General features: G+C 41.3%; 1 protein-coding gene across 2 annotated transcripts in view; it reads right to left on the reverse strand.

Moving 5' to 3' along the window:
• Nucleotides 1-257: 257 nt before the first annotated feature.
• The window catches only part of mrpl23 (mitochondrial ribosomal protein L23), a 56,222-nt gene continuing 39,717 nt past the window's right edge, over nucleotides 258-16,762 (reverse strand). Inside the window, exon 5 of one of the 2 annotated variants that reach the window (XM_071203379.1) lies at nucleotides 258-666. In XM_071203379.1, coding sequence (XP_071059480.1) covers nucleotides 502-666 — 165 coding nt within the window. In that variant the 3' untranslated portion in view covers nucleotides 258-501. The remainder of the gene's footprint in view (nucleotides 667-16,762) is intronic. The other variant, XM_034085375.2, reaches the window with a different exon arrangement.

Below are 16,762 nucleotides of genomic sequence, written 5' to 3' on the forward strand. Positions count from 1 at the left end.
ACACACACACACACACACACACACACACACACACACACACACACACACACACACACACACACACACACACACACACACACCCACACACACACACACACACACACACACACACACACACACACACACACACACACACACACACACACACACACACACACACACACACACACACACACACACACACACACACACACACACACACACACACACACACACACACACACACACACACACACACACACACACACACACACACACACACACACACACACACACACACACACACACACACACACACACACACACACACACACACACACACACACACATCTCCAGTCTCCCACACACATGCTCATTCCTCTTTGCTACACACTTGAAAGTATTTCTTACAGAAGTAGAAGTGACATCACAACAGTGGCGTTGTAAGCCAATACATGTTGCTCCCAATCAAACACCCACGCCACGCCATATGAGCACAGAGTTCCCGGTCAGTGGGCTGACTCAGAGTCCGAACCACTCCGTGACCCCTCCTCTCCTGGGGTCAAGTTTCTGCCTCTGCTTCTCGTCCTCCATGAACTTCTGCTCCATCTCTTCCATGGAGCCCTCCTCTGGCGTCTTATCTTTTTCTGGGAAGACGTCCGGGAAGCTGAAGGTCTGGCCCTGGGCCTGGGATTCAAAGGCAAAAAGAGAGCAAAATGAGTAAAGAAAACATTATGATCCTTCCTAGTAATAAGAGGAATTGTTTTTTTTACTTTCACTTAAAATCATTTCACTTGTTTGTGCAAGAAGAAAGCATCAAACTGCATTTTCCCTTTCTCTTTGCAAAACGGAAAGTGAGATACTCAATTGGAATTCAGGACACCGTTTCTCCTTCTATATTCCTCTTCCAGTTACACTGCTCTTTCTCTCTGGCATTCAATATATCCAACTCTCTCCCACATGTAATCTCTCATCTCTCTCCATTTCTCTGGTCTTGATTTATTCAGAGGGAAAGGATGGTATCCATTATTTATTCCATACCAACCCATCTCTGGCCATGGCTAATGCATCACTGGCCCAACCGTAGTCTGTGTCAGGCCGTCGTAGAGTACAGTACACACACATGCAAGCCTGCACACCCACACACACAAAAAATAACAGGTCAGCGGGTGCATGCATGCACACATATCCATAGCCTATCCCTCTCAGCCTCTCCCATGGACACCTGGCAACAAGAATTCACTGTTATGAGTCTCAACTGGAGCCAAATCATTGCAGTCCTTAAATGACTCAACTTGATTTAAAGCCGTAATATTACAGTGCATGACATTAAGGATTTTGGGAGTCGGTGGACGCGCCGGCGCGTCCAGGTGCTCATAATTTTACGTAATTAATCATATATTTTCGATTATAAGGAGTAGAAACATGATTCAGATATCCGCGGAATCGTTGGAAGGGTAGCTTTCCAGCAGTATCTCCTGTGAGACTGTAACCAGGGCACAACAGCCAATATGGCCGCTTAAAGCAGCTTGACTTTACACTGTGTGGGATTGGTGGATTCGTGTGTCCGTCAAGGAAATCTCAGCCGGCAGACATCACGGTCTGAAATGACCAATGGACATCGAGAAATCACTAAGGACCTACCCACCAAGTAAAAAAAACATAAACGTGTCTCCCATCAGTTTACGTCAGTGTGGAGAGAGAGACAGAGAAAATGGCTAAAAAAAGTTGCCGACTTCACTCGAGATTTTTTTCGCTAGCAGCAGTGAATAATATAGAGCCTCAGATGTTCAGGACCTGAAGTCTTCGACTCTTCTGAAGAAGAAGAACACAAAGACAACAACAAGGATCCATTTGGACATGGGTAAGTGTAAATATTATATCATAGATTTATTTATGTGTGCCTGTTATTATTTTACCGTCCTGTACAGATGAGACTTTGTAATCAGATGTAGCCTATGTATATGTGTGTCTGTGATTTTATACTGAATGTAAAGTAACTGGAAACACCTGTGTGTGTGTGTGTGTGTGTGTGTGTGTGTGTGTGTGTGTGTGTGTGTGTGTGTGTGTGTGTGTGTGTGTGTGTGTGTGTGTGTGTGTGTGTGTGTGTGTGTGTGTGTGTGTGTGTGTGTGTGTGTGTGTGTGTGAGAGAGATCGAGAGAGACTCCTTTTCCAACCTCCCAAACTTTCTTTTTATGTGTGCATTGTTATTTGTGCTTGAGCAACATTTTACTTGAACTTTATTTCAATGAAATTAGTTGTAATTATTGTCCTACATTTTTATTTGTTTTACAGAGATGTTTCACAGCTGTCTGAGCCTAGTGGCCCACAGGCGGCGTTTATCCAGCAGCCACAACATCCATCTGTGCCGGCCCCCAGGTCAAGATCTACTGTGGCTCAAGGGCCTTCACCAGAGCCATCACCACCAAGGACCAGCAGACCAGCATCACTACAGCTGCCTCCACTTCCATCTGCGGCTGCCACCAGGTCAAGATACACCTCAACACAAAGGCTCCACCACAGCCATCACCTTCAACCTAGCCAACAAGGGGGTCTCGTGGAGGTCTCGTATAGCACTTGTACACCCCACCTACACAGCAGCCCATGCACCATCACCCCCACCTACACAGCAGTCAGACCCACTGTCTTGGAAGACAGACAAACACCTTGACACTGTCTTGACATTTATAATGAATAGTTGGTTGAAAGTTCTGATGTTCAATATTGTAAATAGTTAGATTTTCCAGTTTCTTATATTTATATAAATAGTTGGTTGAAAAAAACATTTATAATAAATTGTTGGTTGAAAAAAAGGTTGAATGCTCAATTTGTATTTGTAGTTGTACACATCACATGAACCTTGGTATGTAATATGAAGTCATTATTCAGTCCCTGCTGTGGTGAAAGTAGAGTGATAAACACTTTCGAAATTTCGAAATTCGAATTAAAAATTTTTCATTTTAGACCGGAATTACACATTTATATACAGTGTAATTCAAATATTTCACTGCTTTTGTGATCCTAAGACTTTGGTAACCAAATCTAAAACACCAAAACATTTCGATCACATGAGTAAATTTGTGTTTTCACAAGAGTTTTGAAGATTTTCCGAAAATCGGATGTAACATTTTAAGCTTTTGAGCTACTTATCTCATCAAACAGTGCTCTAAGGTGAGTAATTTGCATATATAGCAATACCAGAGATTGTCCTGAACATTTTGATATTTAACACATGGGGTGCCATGTGAGAAGAAATACATTTAAAAGGGGATTTAAGAAAACACCCTTAGACTCCAGAGGGTTAATGATATTGAGACTGGTGGACTCAGTATTCTTACACCTACTATCACAATACATTGAAGTAGCCTACTTCTAGTGTTTTTTTTTTTAATCCTCTGTCAAAGTCCCCTCCTGAGAACCTAATCAAGCCACTTCTGCTAAGTTTGATTAGGGAAAAACGTTTTTCTTGCCATTAGTTCTTTGTGAGATTGGCACTGTTGGACTCAGTACTAGTCCCACAAGTAGCCTACTATGAAGTACTTTTACTGTGTACTTTTTGAGTAATCCTCTGTCAATGTCCCCTCCTGAGTACAATAATGCATGTTTCTCTGCTATTTTGAATAAGCGTTAAAACACCTTTCTTATGACACTGATATTGTTGGACAGAGTACTTTAAGAGGATGGTGATATCAGCAATACTTCCAGTCAGTACTCCAGCAGCAGCATTTTTACCCCTTGGAAAGTCTTTAGAGTCTGGCCTGGATAGCTGGTCACAAATATCCTTCAGCAAAGTGACACACCCTTGTGACTCTTGTTGGCCTCTTATGGGGCTGCTGTCTTTTAAATAGGATTATTTCTTTCCTAGTTCATTCCTCTCCCAGTCCCAGTCATTGTATGTCTGTCAATAGAGCTTTGAAAAATGTGTCCAATTCAACAAAATGTTTTGGGAAGGTCAGAGCTAAATTATAGATTGTTTGATTGTGTAATTACAAGGTGAGAGAAAATAAATCCACATCCTATTAAACTTGTTTTATTTACTTTTCCATGTTGTACATATACTTACTTGTATTACATGTTGAACCACATGCTGGATATCTTCCCCAGCCTCAAGGAAATACAATAAATGGATTAATAATTAAAATGTTTATAAATAAATTTATAAATTAATAATGTTGTGTGCAAACATTTAAAATTGAAATATAAAAGGAAAAATAAGTTTACTTTTGAAATGATTTCTCACAAAAACCATTCTAAATTATAGTAAATTATTAAAAAAGGTTTGGTCAATACACGTTTTTCTGCCTAAAATAGTTGAAATTGAACGTAAACTATATCAAACACCACATCCATGGCAATTAACCCATTTTTGCCCGCTATTTAAATTGACTTTGGTTGAAGTTAATAACAATATTGATATTATATAGATATATAGCATATAATTGATGCAGTCTTTCTGAACACTTTTAAAATGCTGCAAATTAAGAATATTTGTAATGTTCTGCACAGATAGTGGCTTAACTTGAATTTGAAAACATGTGGCAACTTTATTAATACAGCAGTTGAAAAGATTTGTGGAAAGAAAAATTCTTCATGGGCTTCAATGGCTCTCTAGCTAAAGGGCGTTTTATGGTTGCTTCTTATCCTCAGATAGTGGTTTGTTTAAATAACTACTGACATTTGAATAAATATTGCAAAAAAGGGCTCCAAAAAAAATGCATATACATATATAACCTGGCCGGCTTAACCCGTCTGTATTTCTTCAAGCAACACAAGATTCATAGTTTATAAAGTACAATTCTGGGCCATTGATTGTGTTATTTCTAGGGCCGGGACTTTAACGCGTTAATTCAGATTAATTAATTACACAAAAATTAACGCGTTAAAAAAATTAACGCATTTTAATCGCACTTTAATCGCACTTATTTTTGCACAGCGGAACGTTTCTCACTGGATGAGTTTCAGGCGTACCGATTATACTGGAGCACCAACTAACGTTCATGACTTCAGCATGGGACTTCAAACAACAACAAACCACGGTGAACAATAGTCAAACATGAACGAACAAGCTGATGAGACCGCTTTGGTCGGCCCCGTGGATGGGACATTTTGTTTTAAAAAACGGACGGATGGAAGCGTCGATAAGAGCACGGTTGTGTGCAAATTATGCAAAAAAGAATGTGCATATCACCGCAGCACATCAAGCCTAAAGTATCACCTAAATGCAAAGGATGTAGCAGCTAGCGTGGACGTTAGCCCGACTCCGAGTGCAAGGAACCACACCCTGACCCAACCCACACTCAACCAGATGACTGGTTTCAGGGCCAGGATAAGTAAGTCCACGTCTGAGAAAATAACCAGCTCACTGGATTGCACTCGACTGTAGACCACTTGGAGTAAAATCCATGTGAAAATTGCTTCTCTGTTCTCAGGTCAAATATGTATATTTGATTAAAAATGCGATTAATTTCGATTAATTAATTACAAAGCCTCTAATTAATTGGATGCATTTTTTTAATCGAGTCCCGGCTCTAGTTATTTCTCCAAACACATACAGTACAAATGCCTGTTTTGAAGCCTTAAAATGGTGCAGGACTTTACATTGGGTTATACTTAAAGACAGGGCTATTCAGTTAAGAGAAGAGCAAAAAGGAAAACAATTGTTATAATGGGTGATGTAAGATTAATGACAGACATAATATGAGGTCCTTGTCACTCAGACTTTAGAGGGGTCATTGTGTGATCATGGGGCATCACCCTTACAGCATCAGGACAATATCATATGGAGTCAGACACTGGAAGTGTGCTGGAGGCGTTGACTGGGACTGATGGAAGGATGAGGCTGATGAGACTGAAGAATATGCGAGGTACGAACTAGCGGCAGAGGAATAATTATATATTAAAAGACAGCAGCTTCATAAGAGGGCAACCAGAGTGACCGAGTGTGTCAGTGTGCTGAAGGATATTTGTGACCAGCTATCCAGGCCAGACTCTAAAGACTTTTCAAGGTGTAAATGTTGCTGCCGGAGTACTGACTGGAAGTATTGCTGATATCATGTCTACCATCCTCTTAAAATACTCCGTCCAACAATATCAGTCTCAGGAAGAAATGTTTTTTAACGCTTATTAAAAGAAAAACATGCATTCTTGTAGTCGGGAGGGGACATTGATAGAGGATTACTGGAAAAGTACACAGTAAGTACTTCATAGTACTTGTGGGGGTAGTTTCACTAGTACTGAGTCCAACAGGATCAATCTCACGAAGAACTAATGGCAACAAAAAAGAATTCCCTCATCAAACTTAGCAGAAGTGGCTTGATTTTGTTCTCAGCAGGGGACTTTGACAGAGGATTTCTCAAAAAATACACAGTAAAAGTACTTCAATGTATTGTAAGTAGTAGGCTAACTAATACAAAGTCAAACAGTATCAATTTCATTAAGAACTAATGGTAACATTTTATTTTTATCATTCATCAAAGATAGCAGAAAACATGCATTATGTAGCCTACTATGAACTCTGACAGAGGATTACTCACAAAGTAGCCTACACAGTAAAGTACTTCTGGTAGCAGTCAACTAGTACCAAGTCCAACAGTGTCAGTTTTATTAAGAACTATTAAATATTTGTATCACTCATTGAATAACCTATAGCAGGAAAGAAAATGAAGAGTGCAGAATCACTGTATGGTTTAAATCTCCTTAGTTACAATGTTGTCCATTTAAGACAAAGGCTTATTATATTTACAGCCCTAATAACATTCATTTTCTGTGCTCAATATGTGTCTCGGCTGTTTTCGTTGTGATCGCTAAATTCACCTTGTTCAAACACTGACCCAGATCGCTGGATCGCTAGAAACACCACTGTCATCAGACTGGCAAGGGCTGTTCCATGCTCTGCTCAACCACCCGGCGGGAGGCTCCCGCCTTCCCCAATGGACTCAGTAGCGCCCCCTGCTGCCGTGGAGCATGTTCCAGCAACGGCGGAATATTACTGCCAAAAGTCAATATTCCGCAGTGAGAAGAAAAAGTTTTGTAGTTGTAAAAACAAGTTTTGTACTTGTAAAACCTATGCTGAATTTGTCTCTGAAACATGATTTATTAGAAAAATGTTATGTGTTTGTTTGATAGATACGTTTTTTCTTTGCAAAACTAAATGCATTAGTTTGTAGATGGTGTTTTGTATTTTCAAACCACATTGTGTTTGTTAGTGAACCATGAGGCATTTGTAAAAACCTGTTTAGTTTGTTTGCGGAGTTATGGCAGGAAATTAGCTCCATAGATATGGACATAAACGCGAGTGAAGTCTAATCTGACGGGAGAGAGAGATCAGCTGCTGCTGACGAGTCGATACGCAGCTCTGCATAATCACATGCAGCGGTGATCGGACAAAACACACACTTCAGGTTAGAATATCACACGTAGCTATTTGTATTACCTCTCAAACTACCTAAACTAGTTATAGATATGTTTAGTTTTAGGCTGCGGCCCCACGAGGACGAAAACGGCTAAACGCATAGGATTAACGCAAACGCAATCGCAAACGGCTTCCGTCCACACGCAATAATTATCCGGATAGTGTCTGCCCACACGAGACCGCTCCGTTTAGCTCCAACCGCTGGAGAAGCTGCAGTACATATGCAGGAGCCTCTACGTGGCGCTGTAACTTCCTCCACAAAAGCAGCGAAGAAGCATGGTTGTCATGGTTGCCCTTCTGTTTATTCTCCGCGGTGGGGGCCGAGGGAACCGGGCAGAGTTTTTCGCCAGTCAGCGTGTATTAAAGTTGAAATCTTCCGGACAAAATTATAAAAGTGCCGGTCAAAGGTCTTCTTTGTTATTTATTGAGCTTTAAAACAAATGAATAACGACTCTATATAATATAATGATAAAATACACGGAGCCTCTTTTTTTCCTCCCTCTCTTCAGACAGCGTCAGTGTCTGTCTCATGCAGCAGCTCATCCAGTAATCAGTGACCCGGCCGACTGTAAAAATAAACATATTTATAACTAGTTTAGGGAGTTTGAGAGGTAATTAAAATAGCTAAACAGTAACGCAAACGACCGAATTCGTCCTCGTGGGGCCGCAGCCTTACTGTCGGGTCACTCATTACTGGATCCGCGAGCTGCATGATACTGGCATAATTATTGCCCGATCGGGCAACCAGCAGGTGAGGCTTAATTGCCCGAGCTAAATACTATGCCCCGGGCCATCGGGCAGTCCTTAATGTCGAGCCCTTTTTGATGATGAATTTGCACTTCAATGTGTCATTTTTATTTGGATTGTGAGCAAACTGCTGATCCTCACATGTCCCCACAGTGATTAATGATCACTAACATTGTAGTTTACACCCAAGACAGCCTCAACTCTATAATGACAAATAGTCAAATGTCATTATGGGACTCATACACTTCCATATTAATTTCAGGGGTCTACCACTATAAAATTAATTGCAGAATTGTCAATCTTTTTAAATATTTGAACTATTTTGTTTGGGGTCAGTGTGTAGGCATTAAGGAATGGTCTGGCTCTGATGTGAATGTAACTTTGTCTGTCTCCAACCCCCAAAATACCAAGAGAAACCTGCATATAATTACCACATAGCATGGTTTAATTCCCAAAGGGGGAGACAACATGAAACTCACTCAGCCAGAAATACAGAATGAAGCTGGGCTCATCTGCAGAACCTGCTCCGCTGGGACAACCCACAGCAGGAGTCTTGGGAATTAGTATTTTATGTTTAATCTTGTGCAAGTATAATTGTGTTTGTTGAGGTGTGTGTTTGCATGTACTTCTATGCACGTTATGACCAGGTAAGAGAATAATAATATTCATATAAAACCAAATAACATAGAAGAAAAATAAGGACTGGCTACATGCTGGTAAGCTAAATAACACACAAAAGTAATTAAAAAATATAAAATGTCACGTAAAAATGTGAAGTATTTACACCGGTTAATGCAAAGCTTATATGTGAAATGGAAATAAGTGAAAATGATATGAGCATGCACCAGAGGAGCTTAGAGTAAACGCTTATGATGCAAGAGGCATTTTTTATTATACATTGTCACCCGTTTGTTTTGAAATCAACGTCAATTGTTTCTCAATTTTTTTTATAAAAGTTAAAAACATTGAGCCCCAATACGCCACTGTCTTTTCTCATGTTGTTTGTTGGAGAGACCACCGACCATCTTACACTGGCATTTCTTAGTTACTGACTAATCCTAATTAGAGGTTTTGAATGAAAAACAAGACACCCTGATGGGAGAGACTGGCTGGGTCTTATCCTACACAGACCCAGAAGGCATTGCATTAAGATATTAACTAGACTCAGTCTTTATGTGTGAGAACTAAAATCCAACCCGACATGTCCAGTCTGACAATACTTCCATGACGCTGTATCTAATTATATCCAACCATCCAAAACACACCTATTATGGAAAATTATGTTTTGGTATAATAATGTTTTGATACACACACTTGAATCCATTTCAGTCTAAACTCTTTGATATCAGCTTTAATGAGCAGCTAAAGCAAACCAAGCGCAACCTTCAATCAGAAGGAAAAACACCCTGTTCCTGTGCAAACTACAGGAGGGTTTCTAGTGAGTGCTGTAATGCAGCAAGAGAGACCTGAGTGCAGTCCTGGTGAGGAGGAGAGGGTTTAGTGAGGCACAGGGAGAGAGCTGCAGGAGGAGCACCTGGTGGCCAACGGCCCCGCCAAGACCCTCAGTGTCTCTCTGCACATTCAGCCATCGAGGAACGCATAATCCAGAACACAAACACTGCATTAGGCCAAGGGAAGCCAGTTTACTGAGGGAGTAAGAGGAGGAGAAAAGGAGAAGGATGTGGCAGGGAGAAAGATGAGGGAAGTTGATGTGAGGACGTAAATGGGGAGGAGGAAGAGGGAAGTAGGGGTGACGGAGAAAAGGGGTCTACCACAGCACTGTAAACACTGAACCTGGCAACGGGGGAAACAACGAAGCGGCGAGCCAAACAAGATCTGTCCAAATATGAACCAAACGTTGTTGCATGACAATTCCCAGTTATACGGCGCAGCGCTGGACACCTCATGTATACACATGGCGAAGATTAATGCCGGCCTCAGAGAGTGCGATTCACAAAAACAACAAAGCCCTGAGATTGAAATCAACAAAGCGCGGAGACTCGTTAAACAAGTCTTATTGTTGGCAGCAGGCTGCACCCTGTGTGTGTATGTGTGTGTCAAGCGTCTGCTGGACACATTTCCGCAGTTAGAAAAAGTGCTGGCAGACGGCGCTCTTATTTTTTGTTTAAAATATATACATCGCAACACAAACGAGGCAAAGCCCATGTCCCCTCGGTCATGATGTGCTTCGAGCCAAACGATCTTTCCTGTGTGTCTGTCTGCCGGTTTCCAATTGTGTATTTGTGTGTGGGAGAGAGGGGGAGTGTGTCTATGACTGCAAAATGAGTGATTTAAAGAGGAGACTGACCTCACCAATAAGGACAAATGTGGAGAAAGACAGTCAGGCGTTGTGTTCCTCAACAGGTTTTCTTTCCATCATCCACTATGCTGCCTAGAAGACAAATTGTAGGAATAGATATTTTCCCTCACTCTGCAATCATCTCCACTATGCTTCCAATTGACTTCCAGGAATATTGGGATGAGGCCCCACGCTGCTAGTGATGTAAACGTACTCCTCTTACGCACACGAACAACCCATTACACCCAGTTTCCCCTCTCAATGGGAAAAGAAGGAGAAACTCTGGGGGGTTAAGAGGGAAAGGCAAATGTTGTCATTGACTCCCGACCAACCCGTTTCACTTTCCCCATCTCCGTGCCCGTGTATGTTTCCTTATTAAGCTCTAATTTAATGTCTCGCTCTGTTCCAGGAAATGTGTATTTATGGTGTCGTTCTGCGCTGTGCCATTCGGGGACCACTGTCAGACTTTTAACCAGTTGATTCGGGAAATCTGTGAAATTAGGGACAACAATCAGTGTCCCTTTATTGTTTTAACAGCAGTTCCATTCAGAAAATAGTTTGGGTCTTTGATGGTATCTACTGCTTGCTTATAGCCTCAAGGGTAAAACTGTACTCAAGTAAAATTACTTTAAATCAAACCTGGTTTTGTGTAAGTGTGTATGTGCTCATGTTGATACAACAGAGTTATATAGAAACCCTAAGTAATCCTGTTTGCAGCCCCAGAGGGAAGGGGGGGAAAGATTAGAGTGAAAATAGAGAAGACCAAGCGAGAGATGGAAAGAGACACACAAAGGACAACTGTATTCTGATTGACCTTTGCTTCTGATTTGTAACAAACTAAGCATGCAGTCGTAACTCAAAAACAGCCGTAGGGTTGGGGGGAGTCCTGGTGTGCGTTTGTCTTTGTTTCCTAGTAAGAGAAGAGGGGGAAAATGAAATAATTTTGAAAGAATGGACAAATGTGTGTCCTGGAACCTTGGAATGCATGTGAAATCAATACAGGGGGGAAAGTGAAAGGGGTGACTATTTTATTATTCATTAGATTAGATTTAAGTATGAAATGTGAAAGCCTTAGTTGTTCTGGCTTGATGTGTTAAAATGTCTTTGATGAAAACATGAAGGTGCCACTGCGCACAGTGCTCTACCGACCTGGAGCTGAATAGAACATTATGGAAGCAGTCGGCAGCTCCACACACAAAAGCACACAAAAGGCTGATTCAACCTGCTGCTCTGAGAGGTAAAACATACAGGACATGACCGGGCTGGACTGGAACAGAACCAGACCTCCCCATGTGACAGATGAAAGATATATCAGCATTTAAATACCTCTTAATGGGCTGCACAGTAAGCACAATTAGAACTATGGTACAAATGTGGACATAAAAAACAAAGAATTGGGCTTTTAAAGATGATTACTCAACTCCATTGTAGTCCAATATACTCAATCCACGGAACAGCCTCCGTCATATTAGTTTGTATGTCCTCTGGAATGAAGTCATTTTGGAGCAACATTTAACTACTATAATACTATTTATCAGCTGTAGAATTACTTGAAAGGTCATATAGGGACTTCCATTCAGATAATGTACAACTTAAATATTGAATGCAGCCCTCTTAAATCCTTGAGCACATAGAACTATAGTGGAGCTAAATAAGATGTAACTGAGGGTTGGGGGTAGGGGTGGGCGATATGACGATATATATCGTCGTGACGATATTAGGTCTCCACGATATGCTTTTTCAGAGATATCGTCCTATCGTGATAAAAAAAAAAAAAATTGAAAAAAAAATTAGCGGGAGGGGAAGAGGCTCTCCGTGCGCGGCGCAGGGGGCTATGACAGCGGACGGAGAGCCTCTTCCCCTCCCGCTCCCCCAGCCTCACCTACTGATTTTAATTTCACCATATATCAAGCCCGATCGATTTCACAATGTCAGCGCACCTCTGCTTGCGTTCAGTCCGAGTTGTTTGACACGCTCCCAAAGTCCCCGCCCCCTTTCTTTGCAGCGAGCAACCATAGGGCAGGCATTTCATAAAGGGGCTCCTTATGAAAAGACTAGCAAACGGTGGAAAGACATAACTGACGCTGTGGCGTTTTATGTTTTTCCCTTCAGTTATGCTAAAGTCTTTTATTACACTTCAAGTCTACTCTAAAGTTTACATTTTAATTGTTTGGCACTGACTTTTCCTCATTGATGTTTTATGTTTTACTTAGTTATGTTTTACCCTCCTTTACATGTTTATTGATGTTCACTGCTCACTTGTTCATTCAGGGATTCATTTCTGAAATAAAACCAGCTTGAAATGCTATTTTGGTCTGTTACTCCTTTTTGTTTTAGTTTCTGTTACCTTGTAGGTGCTTGTACTGTTAAGTAACTTGAAAAATAACCATAATAACCGACATGAAAAAATATCGTGATATATATCGTCTATCGTGATACTGCCTGAAAATATCGTGATAACATATTTTTCAATATCGCCCACCCCTAGTTGGGGGCCAAGAACACTGACTTCTTGGTTGAACACACTTGACCGAATTAAAGAACAAGCAGCTCTTAATGTGGTCACAGTGACTGAAAAGCCTTTAAGTGGAAAGTGAGTCATTCATCCCCACACAACCGTAAGAGACTGTCAGACACTACATATATATCTTGTTAATGATGGACCACGCAGAAGGCATCAGAAGATATTGACATTCACAAACCAGTCAATACAAATCAACCAGATGTTGGCGGTTGCCATTAGAGTAAGGTCAAATCTGGACCACACGCTGAAACGGAGAGGTGTTGACGACGACGACGACGACGACGGGAAATCTGATGAGGCTGTGGGTCGTGTGGATGCGGTGGCAGTGTGGTGGGGTAAACCGTGGCAAAGCTCAGAGACATCTTGAATAGAAGCGTGTGGTAGTGAAAAAAGAACCAGAGGTGTGGTAGAACCCTATTTTGGCCACACAGTAGGAGAGCCTGGCAAACTACAGAGGGAGAGACCTCAGTGATGAGGTTACCAGGATTAGAGCAAGGGCAACCCCCTGCTGAGTGTGTGTGATAAATGTGTGTGTGTGTGTGTGTGTGTGTGTGTGTGTGTGTGTGTGTGTGTTTGTGGGTGTGTGTCAGTCCATATAAACCCTATTTAACGAGGGAAATGTTGACTGTAGCATGCTCTTTTGCAGGAACTCATGCAGTTGTACGCATTGACACCTGAAGTTACTTATTAAAAAAGAGCTATCATTTTCCTACCGTTGGCCAGTAACCAGTTCCACTTGACGAGTTGTAGTCGGCCGTACTCATAGAGAACCGCAGTGACGCGTCGTAAAACCCTTAAGTCATTTTTAGCACTTCCGGTTCTTTCGTCAAAAAGCAATGCATTTTCTCCATAGGGTTTTGGAAAATAGCTCGAAATAAGGTCTGTGGTTGACACAAATTTAAGAGATAAATCACGTTTTGTTCTACGACAGTAGATACATCAGCAGTGACCCCACTGGTGATTTTTGAAGAGTTTACGTGTCTGAAAAACGATGGTTGTTACCGAGTGGCTGAATAGGACTACAGAAATTGTCGAGGCCGTTGTACGTCATTACGCCTACACACGTAAACACCACCGCTAAGTTTGTTTTCCCCTGTGTTCTGCTTGAAAGCAAGTACCTGCCTATCTTTAGTATCTGTATATCTATATCTGACCATTAGAATCTGTATTTTTGAAATTGTCGTTTTTAACACCGTAGTTTTACAAATTATAGAATTAATTAATTACCAGTGTTTTCCAAGTTTACTCGGCAGTTCGTTGCATTAGCTAACGTCAGCTAAAGCTAGCGCTACTAGTTAGCTACGCAATGGTTTGTTGCTTTGCTCCGGGTTGCAGCCACAGGTCTTCGCATTAAACGTGCTCGTTCTATCGTTTCCCGGCCGATGTTTTCCAAAGGAGAGTCTGGATTCGTGCCATGAGGTAAGCTGACGTTACATTTCTGTCCATGTCACGGTGAAATGTAAATGATGGGTAGTGACTGTATCGCCGTTTTAGAGATGGCGCTGCTGAAAAGACCGCAACATAAGTAAAGATAATGAATAAATCCTATTAAAACCTGTGTGGCTTATATGATAAGTCTAATTAGTACAAGCAGCATAACGTTTCACCATGTAACTAAAGATTGTATTCAGGGAAATCAGTTTGACATATTGAACTAATAACAAATCACCTCTGGCTGGCAGAGAACGCTCTGCTCCATAGCTTCTCTTGGACGTAAAATCACATGTACATTTTACATTTATATTCAATTTAATATTCCATCCCTCACATACTTTTTGTATATATAATAACTTATATTTTGTTTTTCTTGTTATGCTGCTGCAACACAAACATTTCCCAAATTGGGATCAATACAGTAATATCTTATCTTAATTAATTAAGAAATATAACTATTATAATTAGTGTAGCAGCTGACACCTATTTTCAATATGGATTAATCTACCATTTATTTCTTTAGTTAAATTTTCATCTATAAAAATGTCAAAATAGTGAAAATGTTCACGAGACAAAGTGCAAGGTTATATCTTTAGATGTTTTGTTTTAGCTTATGTACTGTATGTCTTAATGCTCTTATATGTGACGGTGTGACTTCCATTAAACTAATATTTTATATCTTCCCAACAGACAAGCTGACAGGAAGCCTAACACTCTAACAACCACAACATTGCAAAGGCGAGTAAATGTAAATTAAAAACGATTCACAATTTCTTAATTTCTTCTTCTTTCTTGCAGTGAGGTGAAGCTGACCTTGCACTTGGTGCCAGTAAGGATGCTCCTCACGCAGGCTGAATGTTTCTCCCTCCTTACTGACACAGAAGCCCTTGATTTGCAATGCTTCACTAATTGTCATTTCCCTGGCTCCATAGGGACACTTTACCTCCAGCACAGCGGGAGACCCTACCAGACCATCTGGAGATGCCCCCAACACTCCTGATTGGGAGAGCCACAAACCTGACTCATGGACCTGCATCTGGGTTGCAGTGGTGAATGCCCTGATGCCCTCACATTCATTCATAGTCCCGCACTGTACAGACAAAACACCATCAAGGGCCTGTTGTTGCCCTAGCACCCTGGCAATAAGGGAAGCAATCACACGCTTTGACCTCAGGACAGCTCCAAAGTTGCTGGCAGTCAACCTTCCTTTCCTGAACAAATGCCAGTTTGGGTTGGTTCGCTGACCAGTGGTAGCCACCTGAATTGCCCTCTGTTGCTCCTCAGACAATGCCATGCTTGCCACAATTGCCTCAGGTCCCTGATGCCCAACATATTTGAGAATTTCAGGAACAGTAAGTGTTTCCAAGCTGTAGTGTTCCTCTTCTGGCTCGGGGGAGAGAAGCCAAGAAATTCCTGAGAACCTGCCCCCGAGTCTGTCCCTCAGCCAGTCGCGATCTTCGGAGGTGGGCTCTCTTGTCAGCGGGTTGAATGAGTTATTGGTTGGAGGAAATAGCTCCTCCACTGAATGCGTACGTTTAGCTGCCTTTGGCTTCTTCCACTGACGGGGGGGTGTCAGTGCAGCTGAAACTGTGGATGGCAAAGATGGCTAATGCAGCCGCATGACTGCATTTTCATTCTCCACATGGGCATTCACATTTTGTGGAGAGAATTCCCTCTTCTCCTGTAGATAGTGATACCTGTGCTGGTGGGATTGTTTTATTATTTAAAATATATTTACATTTGTAATGCCTTCCCAATTATCCCTTTAATTGTTTATAGCCTACTGTATGTTTATTTCATGGATATTTCTGTGTTTTCTGGTGTGTAATATTTGTAATCTTGGAGCCTCTTCTCTTTAACGTCTACATGCTACCACTGGCTCAGATAATGAAGAACAACAAAATAAGTTACCATAGCTATGCAGATGACACACACATTTACGTAACCATTTCACCAGAAGACTATGCTCCAATTCAAACACTGAGTAAGTGCAACAATTGAACAAATCAATGACTGGATGTGTCAGAACTTTCTCCAATTAAACAAAGATAAAACTGAGGTAATGGTTTTTGGAGCCAAGGCAGAACGTATAAAAGTTAGCGCTGAGCTTCAGTCTGCAATGTTCAAAACAACAGATAAAGCCAGAAATCTAGGTGTAGTCATGGACTCTGACCTGAGTTTCAACAGTCACATTAAAACAGTTACTAAATCAGCCTACTATCACCTAAAGAACATATCTAGGATTAAAAGACTAATGTCACAGCAGGATTTGGAAAAACTTGTCCATGCTATTATCTTCTGTAGACTGGACTACTGTAATGGTGTCTTCACAGGTCTCACTAAAAAATCTATTAGAAAGCTGCAGCTG

This window comes from Pseudochaenichthys georgianus, chromosome 6 (assembly GCF_902827115.2).
Source record: "Pseudochaenichthys georgianus chromosome 6, fPseGeo1.2, whole genome shotgun sequence".
NCBI lineage: Eukaryota > Metazoa > Chordata > Actinopteri > Perciformes > Channichthyidae > Pseudochaenichthys > Pseudochaenichthys georgianus.